Raw genomic sequence first — 16745 nt, forward strand, 5'->3', positions numbered from 1 at the left:
TGACGGCCCCTTGCGGACAGACCCATGGCTCCCCAGCTGGCCTCGGCCGTGCATCCCTCAGCAGGCCCCTGCACGCGAGTTCTGTCCGCTCCAAAGCCTGCATTTGTACCCCGCCACCAGACCAGCCCCAAGCGTGGGCTGTCGTCGGCGTCTCGCAAGCTCGTCCCCTGTGCTCCGGCACGGCGCTGTGGGCGTACCGCAGCGGTAGCGCCACGCTCAGCCCAGACTGCTGATTCCAGGTGTGGGGGAGGTAGTAAGTTTGCGTGATCCAGGGTCACCTCCGGCATAAACCCATTGTGAGAATCTTCATCGACCCATTTTCTCACCTTTTATCCCCAACAGCATGGCTTCCCCTACCGCCCAGTCGGAGGTCGGGCTCATCGGCCTCGCGGTCATGGGCCAGGTGAACCCGGAGTGGGGCGGGCCGCCCTGTCCCTGCTCGCTCTGCCCCATTCTAGTATGAGATATTGCTTCCATGCCTGCCCCGAGGGTCGCGCCTCGGCCCCCCGATCGCGCTGCTGTCGTTGTCAAATGACGTGAATGCTGACGCGAGTCGTCTCCCCCGCAGAATCTGGCCCTGAATGTGGCGGAGAAGGGCTTCCACATCTCCGTGTACAACCGATCTGGGGACAAGACGGACGCCGCCGTGTCCCGGGCCGGGAAGGAGGGCGTGGGCGAGCGCCTGCATGGGTACAAGGAGCTCAAGGACTTTGTGGCCTCCCTCAAGCGCCCCAGGTAGGGAGGGGGGGGGGGAGTTGGGCTTGTGGCGCGCAAATTCTCCTGTCTGGGATTGAGACACTCTTTCAGCTGCATGATATCCGGTCCCATGCTGGGTACCCTTTTCTGTCGTGAGCGGTTATGCCTAGGGTTTGTCACCCACTGCTGGGTCCCTCTCGCCTGGGGCGCTCCCGCGCGCCTTCCCCGGGTTTCGCCCCCCTCCTCCTATTTCTATTACAAACAGCACATGGCCGACCTCCACCCAGCCGGTTACTCACCCCGCCTTTCCTCACCCCTCCAACACCAACAAGCAGGCGCGTGATCATTCTGGTGAAGGCGGGCGCCCCCGTGGACGCAACCATCAAGCAGCTGACGCAGTTCTTGGAGCCCGGCGACATCATCATCGACGGCGGGAACGAGTGGTACGAGAACACGGAGCGGCGCCAGGCGGAGCTGGCGGCCCTGGGCATCCACCACATCGGCATGGGGGTGTCCGGCGGCGAGGAGGGCGCGCGCAACGGCCCCGCCATGATGCCTGGCGGCGACGAGGGCGCCTACTCCCACCTCCGACCCGTGGTGGAGCGCGTGGCGGCGCAGACCGACGACGGCCCCTGCGTGACCTACATCGGGCCCGGGGGCGCTGGGAACTACGTGAAGATGGTGCACAACGGCATCGAGTACGGCGACATGCAGCTGATCGCGGAGGCGTACGACGTGCTGCGCACCGTGGGTGGGCTGAGCAACGAGGAGCTGGCGGCCACCTTTGTGGAGTGGAACGGCGGCGAGCTGGAATCCTTCCTGGTCATGATCACCAGCCTCATCTTCTCCGTGCGCGACACCGAGGGCGAGGGCTTCCTGCTGGACAAGATCCTGGACAAGACGGGGATGAAGGGGACGGGGAAGTGGACCATCCAGCAGGCCGCGGAGCTGAGCGTGGCCGCGCCCACCATGGCCGCCGCGCTGGACGCGCGCTTCCTGTCGGGGCTCAAGGACGAGCGCGTGGCGGCGGAGGCGCTGTATGCGGGCCTGGGGGTGGCGGCCCCGGCCGCCGCGCCCGGCGTGGACAAGGCGGCGCTGGTGGCCGATGTGCGCGAGGCACTGTACGCCGCCAAGATCTGCTCCTACGCACAGGGCTACAACATCATCCGCGCCAAGAGCATGGAGAAGGGCTGGGGCATCGAGCTGGCAGACCTGGGCCGCATCTGGAAGGTACCCGGTGGGGTTGGGGTGTGTTTCATTCTTGTGTTCTTGGTGGGCAACGGTGTCGCTCCTGACGTGGCCTGGGTCTCCCATCTCCCTTCTTCGTGACTCTGCTGGCATGCAACTCCCTGGCCTCTGCACCAACCCCCACCCCCGGTCACCCTTGACAACAACCCACCCACCCGCCCCAGGGCGGCTGCATCATCCGCGCCGCGTTCCTGGACCGGATCAAGGTGGCCTACCAGCGCAACCCCGACCTGCCCAACCTCCTGGTGGACCCCGACTTTGCCGCCGAGCTGGCGCGGAAGCAGGACGCCTGGCGCCGCGTGGTGGCCGTGGCCGTGGGCGCCGGCATTGGCATCCCCGGCATCACCGGCTCCCTGGGCTACTTTGACTCCTACCGCCGCGGCCGCCTGCCCGCCAACCTGGTCCAGGCGCAGCGCGACTTCTTCGGCTCCCACACCTACGAGCGTGTGGACCGGCCGGGGTGGACGCACACCGTGTGGGACGCGTCCTTTGGCTCCGCGGACAGCATCACCACCTCCGGATACAACAACTGAGCGCGCAGCCGCGCGCGCGGCGAAGGGGGGGTGGAGGGGGAACTGTCTGTGCGAGAGTGTACGTGCACATCTGCCCCTGCCCCCTGCTGTCCCCATAAATGCACTGGCTGTCAACATGCATAGATCCAGCACCGTGCTCAGGATAGGAGACAGGGTTCAGGGTAGGGTACGTACTCGAGACATCCGTATTCAGGAGACGCCAACAGGGGAAATTACTCATCCATACCTTCGAAAGCCACAAGGACTCCCCACCCCCTCACCTTCCGGGTTCCAACACGATCGAACATGGCTCGTGAAATTGGCCAGACTTCCACGAGTCATCCCCCTGGGTCACACCAGGTCAGGAGCCAACACCACCGTCAGGATGGCCGAGCGGTCTAAGGCGTGCGGTTCAGGTCCGTATCCGGAAGGGCGTGGGTTCGAATCCCACTTCTGACATTCCACCTTTTGCGATGTTTTGGTACCACAATCTCTTTACCTTGGTGAACCACAGCGCTCCAGCGCGCTCCAGCATCGGCAGCTGTATTCACAACCGGCGAGAGATCGGCTTGCACGGTTAAATAGGAGCACAAGCGGCATGCATCCCGGCAGGGAGATGTGAAACGCAAGTGCATGGTGCATCCCAACCCCAACATCCAGCCAGGCAGTGATGTGCACAGTTCTGCAGGTAATCTGCACTTTTTACGCTGGGAGCTTGTTGCGTCACCACGTGCAGCCCAGCAGAGGCACAGAGCAACATGGAAATGGAGACCTGGAAATTCTGTTCCTTTACCCACCACATCTATGTCAAGGGGACACGTCGTCTACACACTTCTGCATCGACAAATCTTCCGCATAAGCAATCTTCAGAGCTGACTACTGCCTTATGCACCCATACGCAGCTCAACTTGGCCATTAAGCTGCACGCGGTCTCATGTGCTTTCTCGCTTTCCAGCCGCTTAAGGGCCCCAACATGCACAGTGCATGCGCGTAATTGTTAAGCTCGCATGTTCGCAGTCCTCGATAGCACGCACCCCTCCAAACCTTGTAATGGATGATGCCATGGAAATAACGGTGCAGGGGGTAGAATCCGTGGCCCTGGCGCCCTGGCCGGCTCAGGCACGGGAAGAAGGCAGCCCAGCCCCCTCGCTCCGTGGCGAGGCTGACGCCTCCCCCCCATGCCCCACTTGGCCCCAACTCCCCACCACACCCGATGAGAGCTCTCTGTCAGGTCTACGCCGCACCTCGGAGCTGAGATTGGACCTGTTGGAGTTTCATGCCCGCCACCGCATTCCATTCGGGGTGGGTGCTGGCTCCTCCCTTTGCCGGGCGCCGGGCATGGGATCCTGGGGGCATGCTCCCCGCCCCATGTCGCCTCCATGGCGCATCGCGTGAGATGTCAGGAAGCCTTGCTCCGGGGTGCCCAGGTGCCCATGCCGCACCGTCGGATTTGAAATCTCCCCGAGAATCTGGCGTCCCGACGCCCAAGATCCTCCCGTCCTCACCCCTCGCCCACCGTTTCCCCCTTTGCCACAGACCCCCCCCCGGTTCAACAAATCCGAGCTGGACCTGGACCTGCTGTGGGACCTGGTGGTGCGCCAGCATGGCGGCTACGACGCCGTGAGCATGAACAAGCAGTGGGCGACGGTGGGCCGCCAGCTGGGCCCCAGCAAGTCCATGACAAACCTCAGCTTCCACGTGCGCCGCCTGTACGAGCGCCACCTCCTGCCCTACGAGGTGTACCTGCGCAAGGGCTTGCCGCCCTCCCCCACCCGCTCCTGGTCGGTGGGAAACGCTGGCGCGCGCGGCGGCGAGGGCGGCGAGGGCGCCGGCGTGGTGGACCGCGGATCGCCGCCGCCGGGGCGCAAGCGCCGCCCCTCCTCCTCCCACTGGTCGCTGCCGCCCCTGCCCTCCAAGCCCAGCCGCCCCGCCCGCAGCACGCGGGGCAAGCACAGTCGCTGGACCGACGAGATCCTGGACTGGAGGGAGGACAGCGCGCACGCTGGACGGGGGCAGGGGCGCAGCGTGCACAGCGCGCCACACATCGGCGTGCCGCGCCGTGGCGAGCCCGGCGCGGAGGGTCTGGAGGGGGGGGAGGAGGCCGGCAGCCAGTCGCCGGAGGACGAGGAGGAAGAGTCCATGGAGGTGGCCTCGCCCCGCATCAAGACCTGGATCCCAGGTGGCGTTGGGGGTGGTGCCGCTGTTCTGTGCATGGAAAGGAGTAAGGGGGGGGGGTTCGCTTTGAGAGGGCTCTTGGACTGGTGCCTGGCTGAGTATTCAAGTTGAATGGTGAGAAGGCGTAGCTGTTTATCCCCCCCACCGCCCTTGGAGCAACCAATACAAGCCAGGTCGTGCAAAGTCCAGCGCCGGCGGTTTCCCCCCGATTTCTCACCCATAGCCGCCACCACCCTCGCCGCCGTCGCAGGGAGCAGCAGCAACCTGCGCGGCCAAGACCTGGTAGGCTACCACATCAAGCTGCACGGCGCGAGGCAGGACGCCAGCCCCCAGATCGGGCTGGTCGTCTCTTACCGCGCCGCGGATCGCACAGTGAGTGGTTCTGGTCATGGGGCGACTGGGCTGGGTGCATGTCCAGTCCTCGGGCCTCGGTCCGGAGGGCACCGTCAACAATATAACTCTGAAAAAAGCCTTTGCAGGTCTCACATTCCTCCTCCCCTGCCCCCCCCCACCCCCTTCCCAGTACCTGGTGGAGCTGGAGGAGGGGCAGCGCTTGCACCTGGACCTTCACGCCGGCCCGCCCTGGCAGCTCTGCGCCGACGACGACCAGGAGGCGCTGGCAGTGCAGCAGCTCACCCGTCTCGGCTCAGACGCGGTCAGCATCGGCAGGGCGCTGGAGCCGCTGACCCAGGAGTCGGCGCCGCAAGCGGCGCCCCGGGCCAGCGATGGCGGGGAGGGGCTCGACCGGGAGGCCCCGCCCCCGGGTGGCGCCGCCGCAGGCATCGGCACGCAGGCGGCCGCGCCGGCGCCCGGCGGGACCCACCCGCATGCAGCCGCCGCCGGCACGGAGGCGGGCGCACTGTCCGAGGCGGTGGGCCAGCTCCTGACGCAGCTGCTGGCCGCCGCGGCGGGGCCGGGGCTGCGGCCCGGCTCGGGCCCGCCGCCGGCCCACCTCGTGGCCGCGCTGCAGGCAGCGATGGGCGCGGGCCTGCGCGTGCACGAGGGCGCCGGCGCCCTGGGCGCCGGCGCCCAGGCGGTCGTGGCGGCGCTGGTGCGCGGCGCCGCCGCCGCGCTGGGCGCGCTGGGCGACCTGCTGGCCGAGGCGCAGGGGCGGGCGGCCGTGCTGGAGGGGGAGCTGGCCGAGGCGCGCGCGCTTGCGGCGCAGGAGGCGGCGGCGCTGCGCGCCGGCGCCGACGAGCTGCGCGGCACCCTGACCCTGCTCCTGCAGGGCCTGAGTGCGACGCCGGTGGGCGGCGCCCGGGTGGGCCTGCTGCCGGCCATGGGCTCCGCCGCCGCGAGGCCGTACGGCGTCGTGTTCCGGCCGCCAGGCCAGGCGCAGGCGGAGGCCCCGCAGGTGACTGGCCCGGGCACGCAGCATCCCCGTGCGCACCCCGACGCGGGGGCCCAGGGCCCGCAGCCGCTCGCCGACGGCGGCCGCGTGGGAGCGGCGGGGGCGGCCGCCGGGCCCGCCGCCGCCACCTCCCCAGCCTCGCCCGCCTCGCACGAGGCGGGGGCAGGGGTCCCCGTCGCCGTCCAGCGCGGGACCTGGGAGCAGGCGCAGCAGGCGCCGTCGAGGGCGGCATGGACCGTGACCACGGCCGCGGGGGTGGGGGCCGGCGGCCGGGCCCAGCGACTGCGCAGTCCCCCCGCGCCCCAGCCCACGCCGCGGTCCAAGTGGGGCACGCTTCCCACCCACTGGCCGGGCAAGGGCGGCCAGGGCTCGGCGGGCACCGGCGGCGGCGGCGGCGGCGGCGCGCACCCGTGCCACATGCTCGTGCAGCGGCCACCGGAGGGCGCCGACTGTGCGGGGGTTGATGCAGCCGGGCACGCAGGGCTTGGCAGCGGAGCCAGGGACCTGAGCAGCAGCGCTGAGGGGCTGGCCCCCCGCGACCGCGCCTGGTCGGAGGAGGAGCTGGTCACCCCGCCCAGCACGCTGGGCGAGGCGCAGGCCCCGCCCCCCGACACCCCCACCGACCCCGGCGCGATGAGGGATGGCGGCATGGAGCGGGGGCCCGGCCTGGCCGCGCCGGGGCCTGGCCGGCCCACACTCCAGGCCCTGCCCTGACGCGTGCCTGTCGACAGCACGCCACGCGCCACCCATTGCCGTGCGCGGGTGCCCTGCTCCTCATGATCTGCAGCGCAACAGCCCCAAGCCTCCGCAGGAAAGCCCATGGGGAAGCTCCATGACCTTCCCTGCTCGATCCCCCCAAAGGCGGCTGGCGTCGCCAGGGCATTGGACTTGCCCATCCCCTCTTGTTTCCCCGCCGCGAGCAACATGAATCGCTCCAGACCGCTCCAGACCGTCTCTGTCATATCTCTCTTGATGCCATTGCCACCCCATGTAATCCCACGGTACCCACCTGACCCTCGCCCACGAAATTACCCCCCCCCCTCCCCAACCCCCCTCTCACTGGTCCTCTCGCGATGAAGGGGAATGACCAGATACTAAGACAAGCAGCCACTCCGAGCATATTGAGAAAGTGAGGTACATCACCAGGAAAAGCGAGCCTGCAAGAGGCGCGTGTCAGACAGACGAGGAGAGAAGTGTGTCTTGAGTACTGAAGATATGGTAGAAAGGGGCGACGACCTTCACATGGTGCATGCCAAACCGTTCAAAGGGCTTGAGGGAGAGGGTCCCCAGCTTGTGGGGCTGTGGGTGATGGGTGAAAAATGGGGGTTGGGAGGGTGCAGTTCTCAACGAAACCTCAAGCTCGGCCAGCCCATTGGGTGCTTATGAAGGGACAGGCGGCCGAGGGGTCCTTTGGTAGGGGCGTTTATGCCGGCTCATTTGTCAGCCAGGTTGCTTCCGCAAGCAAACCTCCCGAGGGATGTGCGACAGAGGTTCAGCCCGTGTATCCCTGCTCCCGAGCTCCACTTCGCTCAGGTTTCCAGAAGTTGATAGGCGGGCGGGGGTGCGGTTGGGCACCCTCACGCCAGCTCAAAGTCGTCCAGGGTCTTCTCCCCCTTGGCCAGCTGCCCCAGGTGGAAGCGCAGCGACCCAAAGGGCGCCGCCAGGCTCAGGGGCGTCTCGCCCTCCTGATTCTCAGACTGCGTGGCAGGATTGGGAAGGAGGCGACATAAGGACGCTGGGAGGAAGAAAGCGGAGCACATGCCATCAAGAGCAATAGCAAGCTTGGATGTGACAAGCCAGCTCGGGTGAAGGACAATCCATGGAACTCAGAGGGCAAAGTTCTGCAAACATTCCTCATACGAACAAATCAACGACGCATTCCCAGACACCCTGCCTCCCCTCACAGACGTGCCCCACCTCCACGTCGGCACCCCGGCCTGCCAGGACCAGCGCAGCCACGCGGTGGCCCCCGCTGCACGCCAGGCTGAGGGGGGTCTGCCCGTAGTTGTCCTTCACGTCCAGCTTCACGCCGGGCGTGTCCAGGAGCACACGCAGCACCGGGGTCAAGCCCACTGAGGCTGCGCGGTGCAGGGGGGTGGCCCCTGTGCAGTCCCGCGCGTTCACGTCCGCGCCGTGCGAGACGAGATCCGGGATGATGTCCACGCACCCCTTGCTGGCCGCGTAGTGGAGCGGGCTGCGCCCCTGCGCTGTGGTCTGCCCCGCGCTGGCACCCGTGATCAGCAGCAGCTTGGCCACGGAGGGGTACCCGCAGCTCGTCGCGGAGTGCAGGGCCGTCCAGCCCTGCGCGGCGGCAATGGAGCGGGCATGGGTGAGCATGCGCTCCCGCGCGCCGACATGCCGGTGCATTCCCGGGGCCCGAGGCGGGCGGTGTCGAGCCGGGGCCATCGGAAACCACCCCTCCCATGCCAGAGGGGGCCTCATGTAAAAGCCTCACCACGCACCTCGTCATCGGCGTGGTCGATGAGCTCTTTACCGCCGCTGTCTAGAATATACTGCACCAAATCCAGGTCCCCCGTGCAGGCCACCACATGGAGCAGGGTCCGGTTGTCCTCGTCAAACTTGTGGACCACGGCATGCAGCTGCTCCGTGTTAAGGTGGTAGATGAAGTCCATGTTTCCCTCCCGAGCTGCCGCCGCAGCGTCCTCGATCGGCATCCCTGCCTCGCGGTGTGTGTACAGGGGGCGGCCCCGTCGTGACAGTCACCCCGTCGCCGAGAGCTCGGGCACCAGGCTGGCTGTGACGGACTACCTCGAGACCCCTCAACACCCTGGCATGGCCGACTCGTGGGCCTTGAGATCGATCACGAGGCGGCCTGCCCCCGACAACGTGAAATGGTCCGGACCGACACGCCCCGCCACTGGGCAGCACCTGGCATGCCACAGCTGAATTCTGGATCACGTCATCCGAATCCAAAATTTCTGCGCGCCTGCAAATCTGAATTTTACATGTCATGGGAGAGGAGTCTGTTACGTCAAGTGAAGAGGGGAAAGCACAGGCCAAGGGCGGGTACACATCTGCAGGTCTCACATCTCTTCTCGCACGGGCGAGGATCTTTTCCGGGGGGGTAAGAGATGAAAGGGGCTAATGTTGGGGGTAAGGGAGGATTTCTTCCTTTTCAGTGTGTGAGGGGGGAAAGGCAATGCAGCGCAGCGCCCGGCGCTCCGCGTACACCGCCGGTGTGAGCGCTCGCCAGTAGACCCGCCCGGCGGCAGTCCACCCGGCCGGCAGCAGTCCACCCGGCCGGCAGCAGTCCACCCGGCCGGCAGCAGCCCCCTGGCCCGGCGGCAGTCCACCCGCCCGCCACCCCCCCGGCTCCCCCATCCTCATCGCAGCGTGGAAAGGGGGGCGCGGTGCACGGTGCGCGCGGCCTCCGTGCCCGCCTTGCCCGCCCGCCCGGGCAGGCTGCTCTGCGACAGGTTGAGCGGGTTGGTCTCCGCCGACGCGCGCACCGCCTCGGCGCGCAGCGCCTCCGCCAGTAGCGCGTTCTCGGCGCTGCTGCGCGCCGCCTCCTTGGCGCCGCCCGCCGTGCCGCCGCCGCCGCCTGCCGTGCCACCCCCGCCCCCGCCCGACTGCTGCTGGGCCAGGGTGGAGTGGATCATGGCAAACTTGCGCTGCAGGCGCTCCACGGAGGCCAGCTCCGACTCCAGCGCCTTCAGCCGGCCCTCCAGGGCGGCGCGTACCGCGGCGACATCAAACACCTCGTCCAGGTCCTCCGCGTAGGCGGCCTCCAGCTCCTCGCGCAAGCGCGTCGGGAACGCGTCGATGAGGGGCATGAGGAAGAAGCAGTTGAACTTGAGCTCCACCGCCTGCACAAAGTGGTCGCGGATGCCCTCGAAGATCTGGCACACCAGCGCGGCCACGATCTCCTCGCTCATCGCGCCCAGCGTCCGGCTCCACAGCGTGTTCTCCAGCACCTCCAGCATGGGCGCATCGCCCGCCCCCCCCGCCGCGCCCGTGGCGGCCTTGCCCGCGCGCGGCGCGCCGCCCGCGGGTGTGGTCACCTTGCCCAGCATGGCCTTCAGGCTGCTCCGCGACTTGGTGTGCAGGCTCCAGGTCACGTACCGCGTGGTGCTCTGCAGGTCCTCCAGGCACTTGCCGCGGCACGCCGTCTCCGAGTCCTCGATGAAGGCGTGGTAGGCCGCGCCCACGCGCTTGAGGAACAGGTCGTGCCCGTTCAGGAACTGGCCGTCGCGCTGGAGTAGGTGCATGGAGATTGGCAGCATGCGGCGCTGGATGTGGGCCAGGCGGTAGCCCAGCTGGGGAGGGGGGGGATTGGGTTGAACGTTGGGTGATGCGGGACAGAACATGAGAGTCCCCGTCAAGGGGGTGCCCCCATTCCCCCCCCCAGTTTAGCCCCTCAGTCCCACCCCCACAACAAAACACCTGGTGCAGGAAAGGCTCGAAGAGGTCGCGGGCCTTGGACACGGCGATGACGCAGGCGGTGCGCGTGTAATTGACGCCGTCGTGGAAGTCGTCGATGCCGCAGGCGTTGACGATCTCCTCGCGCGAGATGTCGGGGCACGTCATCTCTCCGATGCCTGTTGAAGGTGGATGACAGGTGGGTGGGTGTGGGTGTGGGGGGTGGGGTTGAACGACCCTGAGGGACACCCAAGGGCGGCGTGCAGATCCTCCATGGGCACCCGATGACCCATCGCCACAAGAATGAAACCCCACGAGCACCATCAGCTCACCAGCCCTGAACTCGGCCATGGCGCGGTGGTACTGCGCGCCGCCAAACAGGCGCATGTGGGCGTTGGGCAGCGACCCCTCCACGGCGATGGCCTTGTTGGTCAGGGGGTCCAGGAAGGCGCCGCCGCGCACGTGCTCGTCGGCCAGGGTCTCGCCGAAGCGCTCCGGTGGCGCGGCCACCGTGCCGCGCAGGAGCAGGGCCAGCTTGGCGATGAAGGACTCGCGGAAGACGCGGCCCTTCTCCTTCAAGCGCTCGGGGTGCAGGTCGTTCAGCTCCGCCTGCGTCTCCTCCAGCTTGCGCGCCGCGCAGCGGTACTCCCGCTCCAGCACCGGCACGATGGTGGGCACGTTCTCCAGGTAGCGGCGCTGCAGCAGGTGCTCCGCGAAGCGGCGCAGCTGGCCCACGCCGATGCGGGAACGCTCGCCGGGGCCCAGGCGCCGCCCCAGCCGCGACTCCAGCTCTGTGTGGAGTCGTTTGGGTGGTGGGTGGGGGAGGGGAGGGGAGGTGATTGGGGGGTGTGAAGGGGAGTCGCGACAGTTTCCTCCCCCCAACAACTTATACATGCACAATCTCTGGGGCCCCCCCCCCCTCACCACCCCTTTACAACAAACAAAACAGTAAAAACTCTCTACCTGCCACGTCCAGGGCCTCGCGCTCCGCGACGGCCTGGCGGAAGTGCTCATTGGAGCGGAAGATGGCGTCCTGGCTGTTGCCCACCCGACCCGAGGGCACCGAGGTGAAGAAGGGGGACCCGCCCAGCATGGTCGGCTCCAGCAGGCGGGAGGGGGGGCGCAGGAACATCTCCACGTCCGACGCGCGCGCGAACTGAGGAATGCGCGTGTCCAACTTGGTGGACACCACCACCGTCCTCGTCAGTGCTGGGTCCACCTGGTGGGACAAGAGGAGGGGTGAGGGATTTGGGGCGAGGCACGAAGGACAGGTAGTGTGTCATGGAGCTGTTTGAAGGTGCCCTTGCCATGCTGTCCCCGAGTGATCACCAGAACAGTCTGTATGGCATGCAGGGCTTGGGAGGACACAGCAGGAGAGGGGTCCCATGCAGACCTGGGCCCCCTTCCACATGCCTACTCCCTCCCAAAGGCGCCCGCCCCCTGCCCTCCTCTCAGGACAAAGAAACCACGCGAATGCACATTCCAGGCACTCGCCTGCATGACCAGGCGGCGCGTGGTGGCGTTGCTCCAGTCGTTGCTGTCCTCCAGGCAGAGGATGATGTACTCGCGCTGTTCCATCTTCAGCCGCACCATGGCCTCCACCTGGCGCGCGGAGGTCTGCAGGTTGCTGTTGCGCTTCCCCGGCGCGGCGGAGATGAGGCCCGGGGTGTCGATGATCGTCAGGTTGGGGCAGAACTTGTACTCGATCTTGACCACAATCTCCTTGGACCAGAATTGTCCCTCCCGGTCCAGCCGGGAGTTCTCATTCTCGATGTGGTCCTGGCGGGAGGGGGAGTAAGATGGCAACGTGGCAGTGAACCGACGAGTGGCGGTGCTTGGACGACATGGCTGAAGCAGCAGATGCTGAACGTGGTTGCAGTTACTGTTGCCTCGTCACAGCTAGCTCTCACACTTCTCTCCACAGCACAAAATGCTTATTGCAGGATGGACCCTTTCCACTCCCCAAAGCCCTGTCCACCCGCCAGCTCCCCGCACCTGGAGCTCCTCCAGCGACACGCCCTGCTCCCCAAAGTCCTCGGTGACCAGGTAGCAGTGGGGCTGCACGCAAGCCGAGTTGTACTTCATGTGCAGGGTGATGGGACGTCGAGTCTTGGTGCCCCCGCCCACGTGGTTGAACTGGAAGCCCATCAGCGCCTCCACCAGGGCTGTGGAGGGCAGGATGGGGGGGGGGGAAATATGAGTCGTGGGCTGGGAGCGGCTCGAGTCGTCCGCCTGGCAGTAGGAAAGTGGAGAGAAACGCGCTGCACTCAAGGCATCTCGGCCCAGACCAAGCAGATCTCAAATCAGAGAACCCGGCGCATGCTACCAATTGTAAGCAGATTCTTGATGGCATTCACCGTTGACCCCTGCACCCAGATCACCTCGGACACAGCACCCATACCCCTCCAACACCCACCTGATTTGCCATCGGTCTGGTGCCCCACCACCAGGATGGCAGGGGCATCAAACGGCTTCTCAAAGTCCTGGGCCAGGGCGTGCAGGTCGTTGTATGCCTCGTACAGGCGCTCATTGCCCGTGCGAAAGGCCCGCTCCGACCGGCCGGGGGACATCTCCATGGAGATGCCGTCCAGATGGGAGGAGCGTCCCACGGGTCTGCGCACCGAGGGGGGGGTGCGGTGGGGTTCCTCTGCCTCCGGAGGCAGGCTGGCGTGTGTGTCTTGCGAGGCTCGGGTGAAGCGGGAGTTGGTCGAGGCGTGCATAGCCAGCCAGCGCTCCGCCATGGCTGGTCGCAATCTGGCACGTCTGCCGACCGTATCCTGCCCTTAGCTCAATGCTATATCTTACTGCATGGGCCCTGGTCCGTCTCGCCGCACTTGGGACCCGGCGGGGGTGCCACGCGAATCTGGGGGTCCCCCACCAACGGGTTGGCCCGGGCGACAGATTTTCCGTTCAAATTCCGGCGCGGGAAGTGCGCCCAGGGCGCGAGGAGAGCACACAGGAGGCAGTTTTAACATCCTATCTACGAAAAGGGGCGATATCCATATGTTTTCGTGTGATTGTACATAGAGGGCTACAAATTCAGCGGACTGGCCGCACGAGAGCACTCGCCGGTTGGAGCCCCCTGGCGTCGTCGCCAGGGATGAGTAGACGGAAACACATCACACAGAATTCCCTACAGGAGGAGGTTACAGCACCTGCTGAGAATGAGAGCATAGTTAGGGCAGTGGGTAGCAGAGGCAGCAATATCATGGAGGTGAGGTGACTCGGGTTGCACCTTGAACTCACTTCAGCAAAGTAATTTGGTGGCATGCATGCGATTTCACAGGTGGCCTTAGGGTCTCATTCGGTATCATGTATTCCTTGTTGGGACTGAGGTTACACACCACTCAAACTCAGGTGGAGTTTCCATGTGGGAGGCGGACCTTGTGCCTCATTCCGGCTCGGTTCCATAAGAAGCTGTGGATCAAGAATGGCAACTTCCTCATCGTCGAGGAGGTGGAGGCCATCGATGCGGCAGTGTCTGGACAGATCGTGAAGGTCCTCTACGCCGATCACGTGAAGCAGCTACAGCGCATCCCAGGCGTCTGGTGCGTGGGAAGAATCTGGTCTTGCTTTGAGTGTGCATGTGCATCAATTAGCACTCATAGTGGCTGAGACGGGCTGTTCTCAGCTGGCTCATGCCCTCGTGAGAGAAGCGTCTCACCAAATACGTTGTTGGCTGGCTGCGACATGGTACAATACTCCGTGTGCTCCACTGAGTGTGATCGATCATCCCATTTTCCTGCCTGAGTTGATGCAGGCCAGAGGAGTTTCGGGCAGCTGGTTCACCTGCTGTGCCTGACAACCCCTCCATGGAGCAGGAGAAGAGGGAGGCACGGGAACCCGGCTGCCTGGATGGCAGCTCCAGCGAGGATGATGGGCTCCCACCCCTGGAGCGCATCAACAACCGACGAGTGGTGGAGTACCTCGTGTCTGAAAGCGACAGCGAGTGACGGCCATGCCATGGTGAGACCCTGACGTCCATCCACTGTTTTATGAACAAGTGTCATCACTATTCATTCTTGTTTGCAGCGTGCACCTCCTTGCTCATATTCTTCCTCATCCTCCAGACATGCTGTTTGCATGGTACTGGCCTGCTCCCACGTCAACCCTCGCTCCTGAGGACTCCTGACACCGCCCAGTTGCAACTCAACAGTTGGCAGTGCACAAGGTGTGTGCACATGGCATCCCAGGACAATGAAATTGACAGCGCCAGCATTCACGTTACTGCGGTGCATCACTGGCCTGGTGCCCGCGGCGCCACGGCAAAGTTATCAGTGACCACCTGGAACATGCGTGCCCGGTCGCTGGCATTCTGGGCCGAGCACTGGCAGTTCAGGGTGTACAGGGACTGGCCACTCATGACATATGTGGACAGGTTGGCGCGCTGCCACCTGGGGGAGGAGACCAGGAAGTCCATGGTTGTGTACACGCGCCCAGCGCCATCCGTCCTGCAAGATGGCAGGGTTGGGGGTTGAGGGATTGGGAGTCTGGAGGTGTTGCGCTGGCTGGGTAGCACTGTTGAGTACCACCTGGGGATGGTTGGAGCGGCGCCGGTGCAGGAATGATGGCCGAGGGCAGCTTGCCCATCCAGGCGGGCACCAGGGTGAGTCTTAAAGCCCACTGTGCATGGAGACCCTCCCCACACTCCTCTGAGAAGGGTTCCTCATGCCAGCCTCTGCAGCAAAGCACACCACGATCTACACCTGGTGCGCAGGCTGCGTAGGGCGGCGGTGATTCCGGCCGAGGGCCGGGCGACGACTCTGTCCAGGAAGGCCTGGGCACCCTCCTCGTCTGGAAAGAGCGACTGCGCAGAGTCTGAACTGCTGGGCCCCACCCGGGAGACAATGACGGAGATGTTCTCCTCACCAGTAGTACCCCGCGGCCCAAAGGCCACCACAGGGCCGCGGGAGGGCCTGTGTGGTGGAAGAGCGGGCGTAGGCACATGCCTTTCAAAGGCCGGCAGACAGCAGACAATGCAGGATGAGATGCTGGTACCTCTCCCCAGATGCGGGGCATGTACCCCGTAGCAGGGCCTCAGAGAGATAGGCACCCCCCTCCCACCCTCCTCACCTCGGCGCCAGGCCCAGCGGTGGCAGACCGGGGCTGGGTCGCTGCCAGCTGGCGTCCTCGGCCAGCCTGCGGCGGACGGAGAGGTCCGCGCTCCATGCGCTGGGGAAGACCAGCTCGAACCCCGCGGCCTCGTCTCGCCAGCGCTGGAAACCCTGGATGGGGTAGATGGTGTCCAGGCGCAGGCTCCTCGCGGTGTCGGGGAAGAAGGAGAGGATGGCGCTGGTCACCCCTGAGAAGTTGGCACCCAGGGCCTGGGGAAGGGGGAAGGGCATGGGTGTGCAGACCTGGAGCACCGCTTGAGCGGCAAATGGCAGCAGAGTTTTGTGCAAAACCACGCATGAGCAAAGCTTCTGAATACCGTCCAGCCCTTGCGCACTTCAGATGCTTACCAGGGCAGTGGCAGTGGACCCCCCGAGCAGCAGGCGTCTGGAGAATTGGGGCCCTCCCCTCCAAACCCGTGCCTGTCTGGCAGCCGTTTCGGCTGCAGACTCTGGGAGATCGTGATGTTGCACGAGGAACATTGGTGTGCAGCGTCGATCTCGCAGGCATGCACTCATGCACGGTCATATGGCGCACTTACAACCAAACCTGTGCAGTGCCCTTGTACCCCCAACCATCCTCCCCATGCTACCTGGTGCAGAGCTGGGAGGATCGCTGCCCGTCTGTGCATGGATGGGGCTTGCTAGTCTGCTTCCTAGGCGACAATGTCGCGCGCGAGGTCTGGCGTGGATGGCACCATCCCTCCCATGAGATCGGCAACATGCATGTTGTTGGCCATGTGTGGAGATCAGCATGCGCCCCACAGTCCTTCCCTCCTGTCGTGAGGATGCTCCGTAATGTGTTGTGTGAGCTCTCATGCGCGAGTACCAGAGCATTCGAAATGCCGTGCAGTTGCCCGGCCGGAGCCTTCTGATCGCTTGAATGGTGACCGGGGCGGGACGGGCGATCGCACGTGGCTTTCGCAGCCGTTCCCTGCGCACCAGCATGCACCACCCATCGATGGGATACCATGCACGGCACCGGTGACCCCATGGATGAGAGTTCCTTGAACAACAGGCTCACACATGCAGACTCGAATTCAGCACAAGCAACGGGAACTGGATACTGGTATGATGTGTTGAAACAGCACCGGTGCCCCATTACAACTAACAAGTGAATGCAATGATGGATTCCTTCAAGCCTTTGACGCGGCCAACACTGTTTGATACGAACGCAGTCCTCGAGACTACACTGCCACCTCACATGCGTGCCGCTGGCAGCACCAGCCCCCCGCCCATGGGCGGGACGAGGTTCCGGGTAATCCGGGTAAT

At 65.3% G+C, this 16745-nt stretch overlaps 6 protein-coding genes across 6 annotated transcripts in view; 3 read left to right on the forward strand and 3 right to left on the reverse strand.

The window, feature by feature from the left end:
- Positions 1-343: 343 nt before the first annotated feature.
- On the forward strand, positions 344-2477 carry F751_1320 (6-phosphogluconate dehydrogenase, decarboxylating; the record flags this gene model as incomplete). The annotated part of the gene is made up of 5 exons (XM_011401812.1): positions 344-403; positions 569-735; positions 1032-1716; positions 1786-1926; positions 2109-2477. The coding sequence occupies 5 exons, from the start codon at positions 344-346 to the stop codon at positions 2475-2477; spliced, it is 1422 nt and encodes a 473-aa protein (XP_011400114.1).
- A 1358-nt stretch (positions 2478-3835) lies between these two features.
- F751_1321 (hypothetical protein) lies at positions 3836-6696 on the forward strand (the record flags this gene model as incomplete). Its single annotated transcript, XM_011401813.1, has 8 exons — positions 3836-3847; positions 3993-4241; positions 4374-4635; positions 4882-5003; positions 5155-5395; positions 5465-5502; positions 5740-5985; positions 6685-6696. The coding sequence occupies 8 exons, from the start codon at positions 3836-3838 to the stop codon at positions 6694-6696; spliced, it is 1182 nt and encodes a 393-aa protein (XP_011400115.1).
- An 863-nt stretch (positions 6697-7559) lies between these two features.
- Positions 7560-8657, reverse strand: F751_1322 (26S proteasome non-ATPase regulatory subunit 10; the record flags this gene model as incomplete). The annotated part of the gene is made up of 3 exons (XM_011401814.1): positions 7560-7679; positions 7900-8283; positions 8445-8657. The coding sequence occupies 3 exons, from the start codon at positions 8655-8657 to the stop codon at positions 7560-7562; spliced, it is 717 nt and encodes a 238-aa protein (XP_011400116.1).
- Positions 8658-9326: 669 nt separating this feature from the next.
- F751_1323 (Dynamin-like protein ARC5) lies at positions 9327-13103 on the reverse strand (the record flags this gene model as incomplete). The annotated part of the gene is made up of 8 exons (XM_011401815.1): positions 9327-9917; positions 10005-10259; positions 10387-10541; positions 10695-11153; positions 11326-11581; positions 11866-12141; positions 12358-12527; positions 12779-13103. The coding sequence occupies 8 exons, from the start codon at positions 13101-13103 to the stop codon at positions 9327-9329; spliced, it is 2487 nt and encodes an 828-aa protein (XP_011400117.1).
- Positions 13104-13570: 467 nt separating this feature from the next.
- F751_1324 (putative RNA-binding protein EIF1AD) lies at positions 13571-14315 on the forward strand (the record flags this gene model as incomplete). The annotated part of the gene is made up of 3 exons (XM_011401816.1): positions 13571-13576; positions 13720-13910; positions 14123-14315. The coding sequence occupies 3 exons, from the start codon at positions 13571-13573 to the stop codon at positions 14313-14315; spliced, it is 390 nt and encodes a 129-aa protein (XP_011400118.1).
- A 284-nt stretch (positions 14316-14599) lies between these two features.
- The window catches only part of F751_1325 (Hydroxyacid oxidase), a gene marked incomplete at both ends in the record, with an annotated part of 5247 nt that continues 3101 nt past the window's right edge, over positions 14600-16745 (reverse strand). Inside the window, 3 exons of the mRNA XM_011401817.1 lie at positions 14600-14813; positions 15069-15278; positions 15436-15686. Coding sequence (XP_011400119.1) covers positions 14600-14813; positions 15069-15278; positions 15436-15686 — 675 coding nt within the window. The remainder of the gene's footprint in view (positions 14814-15068; positions 15279-15435; positions 15687-16745) is intronic.

Source organism: Auxenochlorella protothecoides (genome assembly GCF_000733215.1).
Source record: "Auxenochlorella protothecoides strain 0710 unplaced genomic scaffold scaffold126, whole genome shotgun sequence".
Classification (NCBI taxonomy): domain Eukaryota; kingdom Viridiplantae; phylum Chlorophyta; class Trebouxiophyceae; order Chlorellales; family Chlorellaceae; genus Auxenochlorella; species Auxenochlorella protothecoides.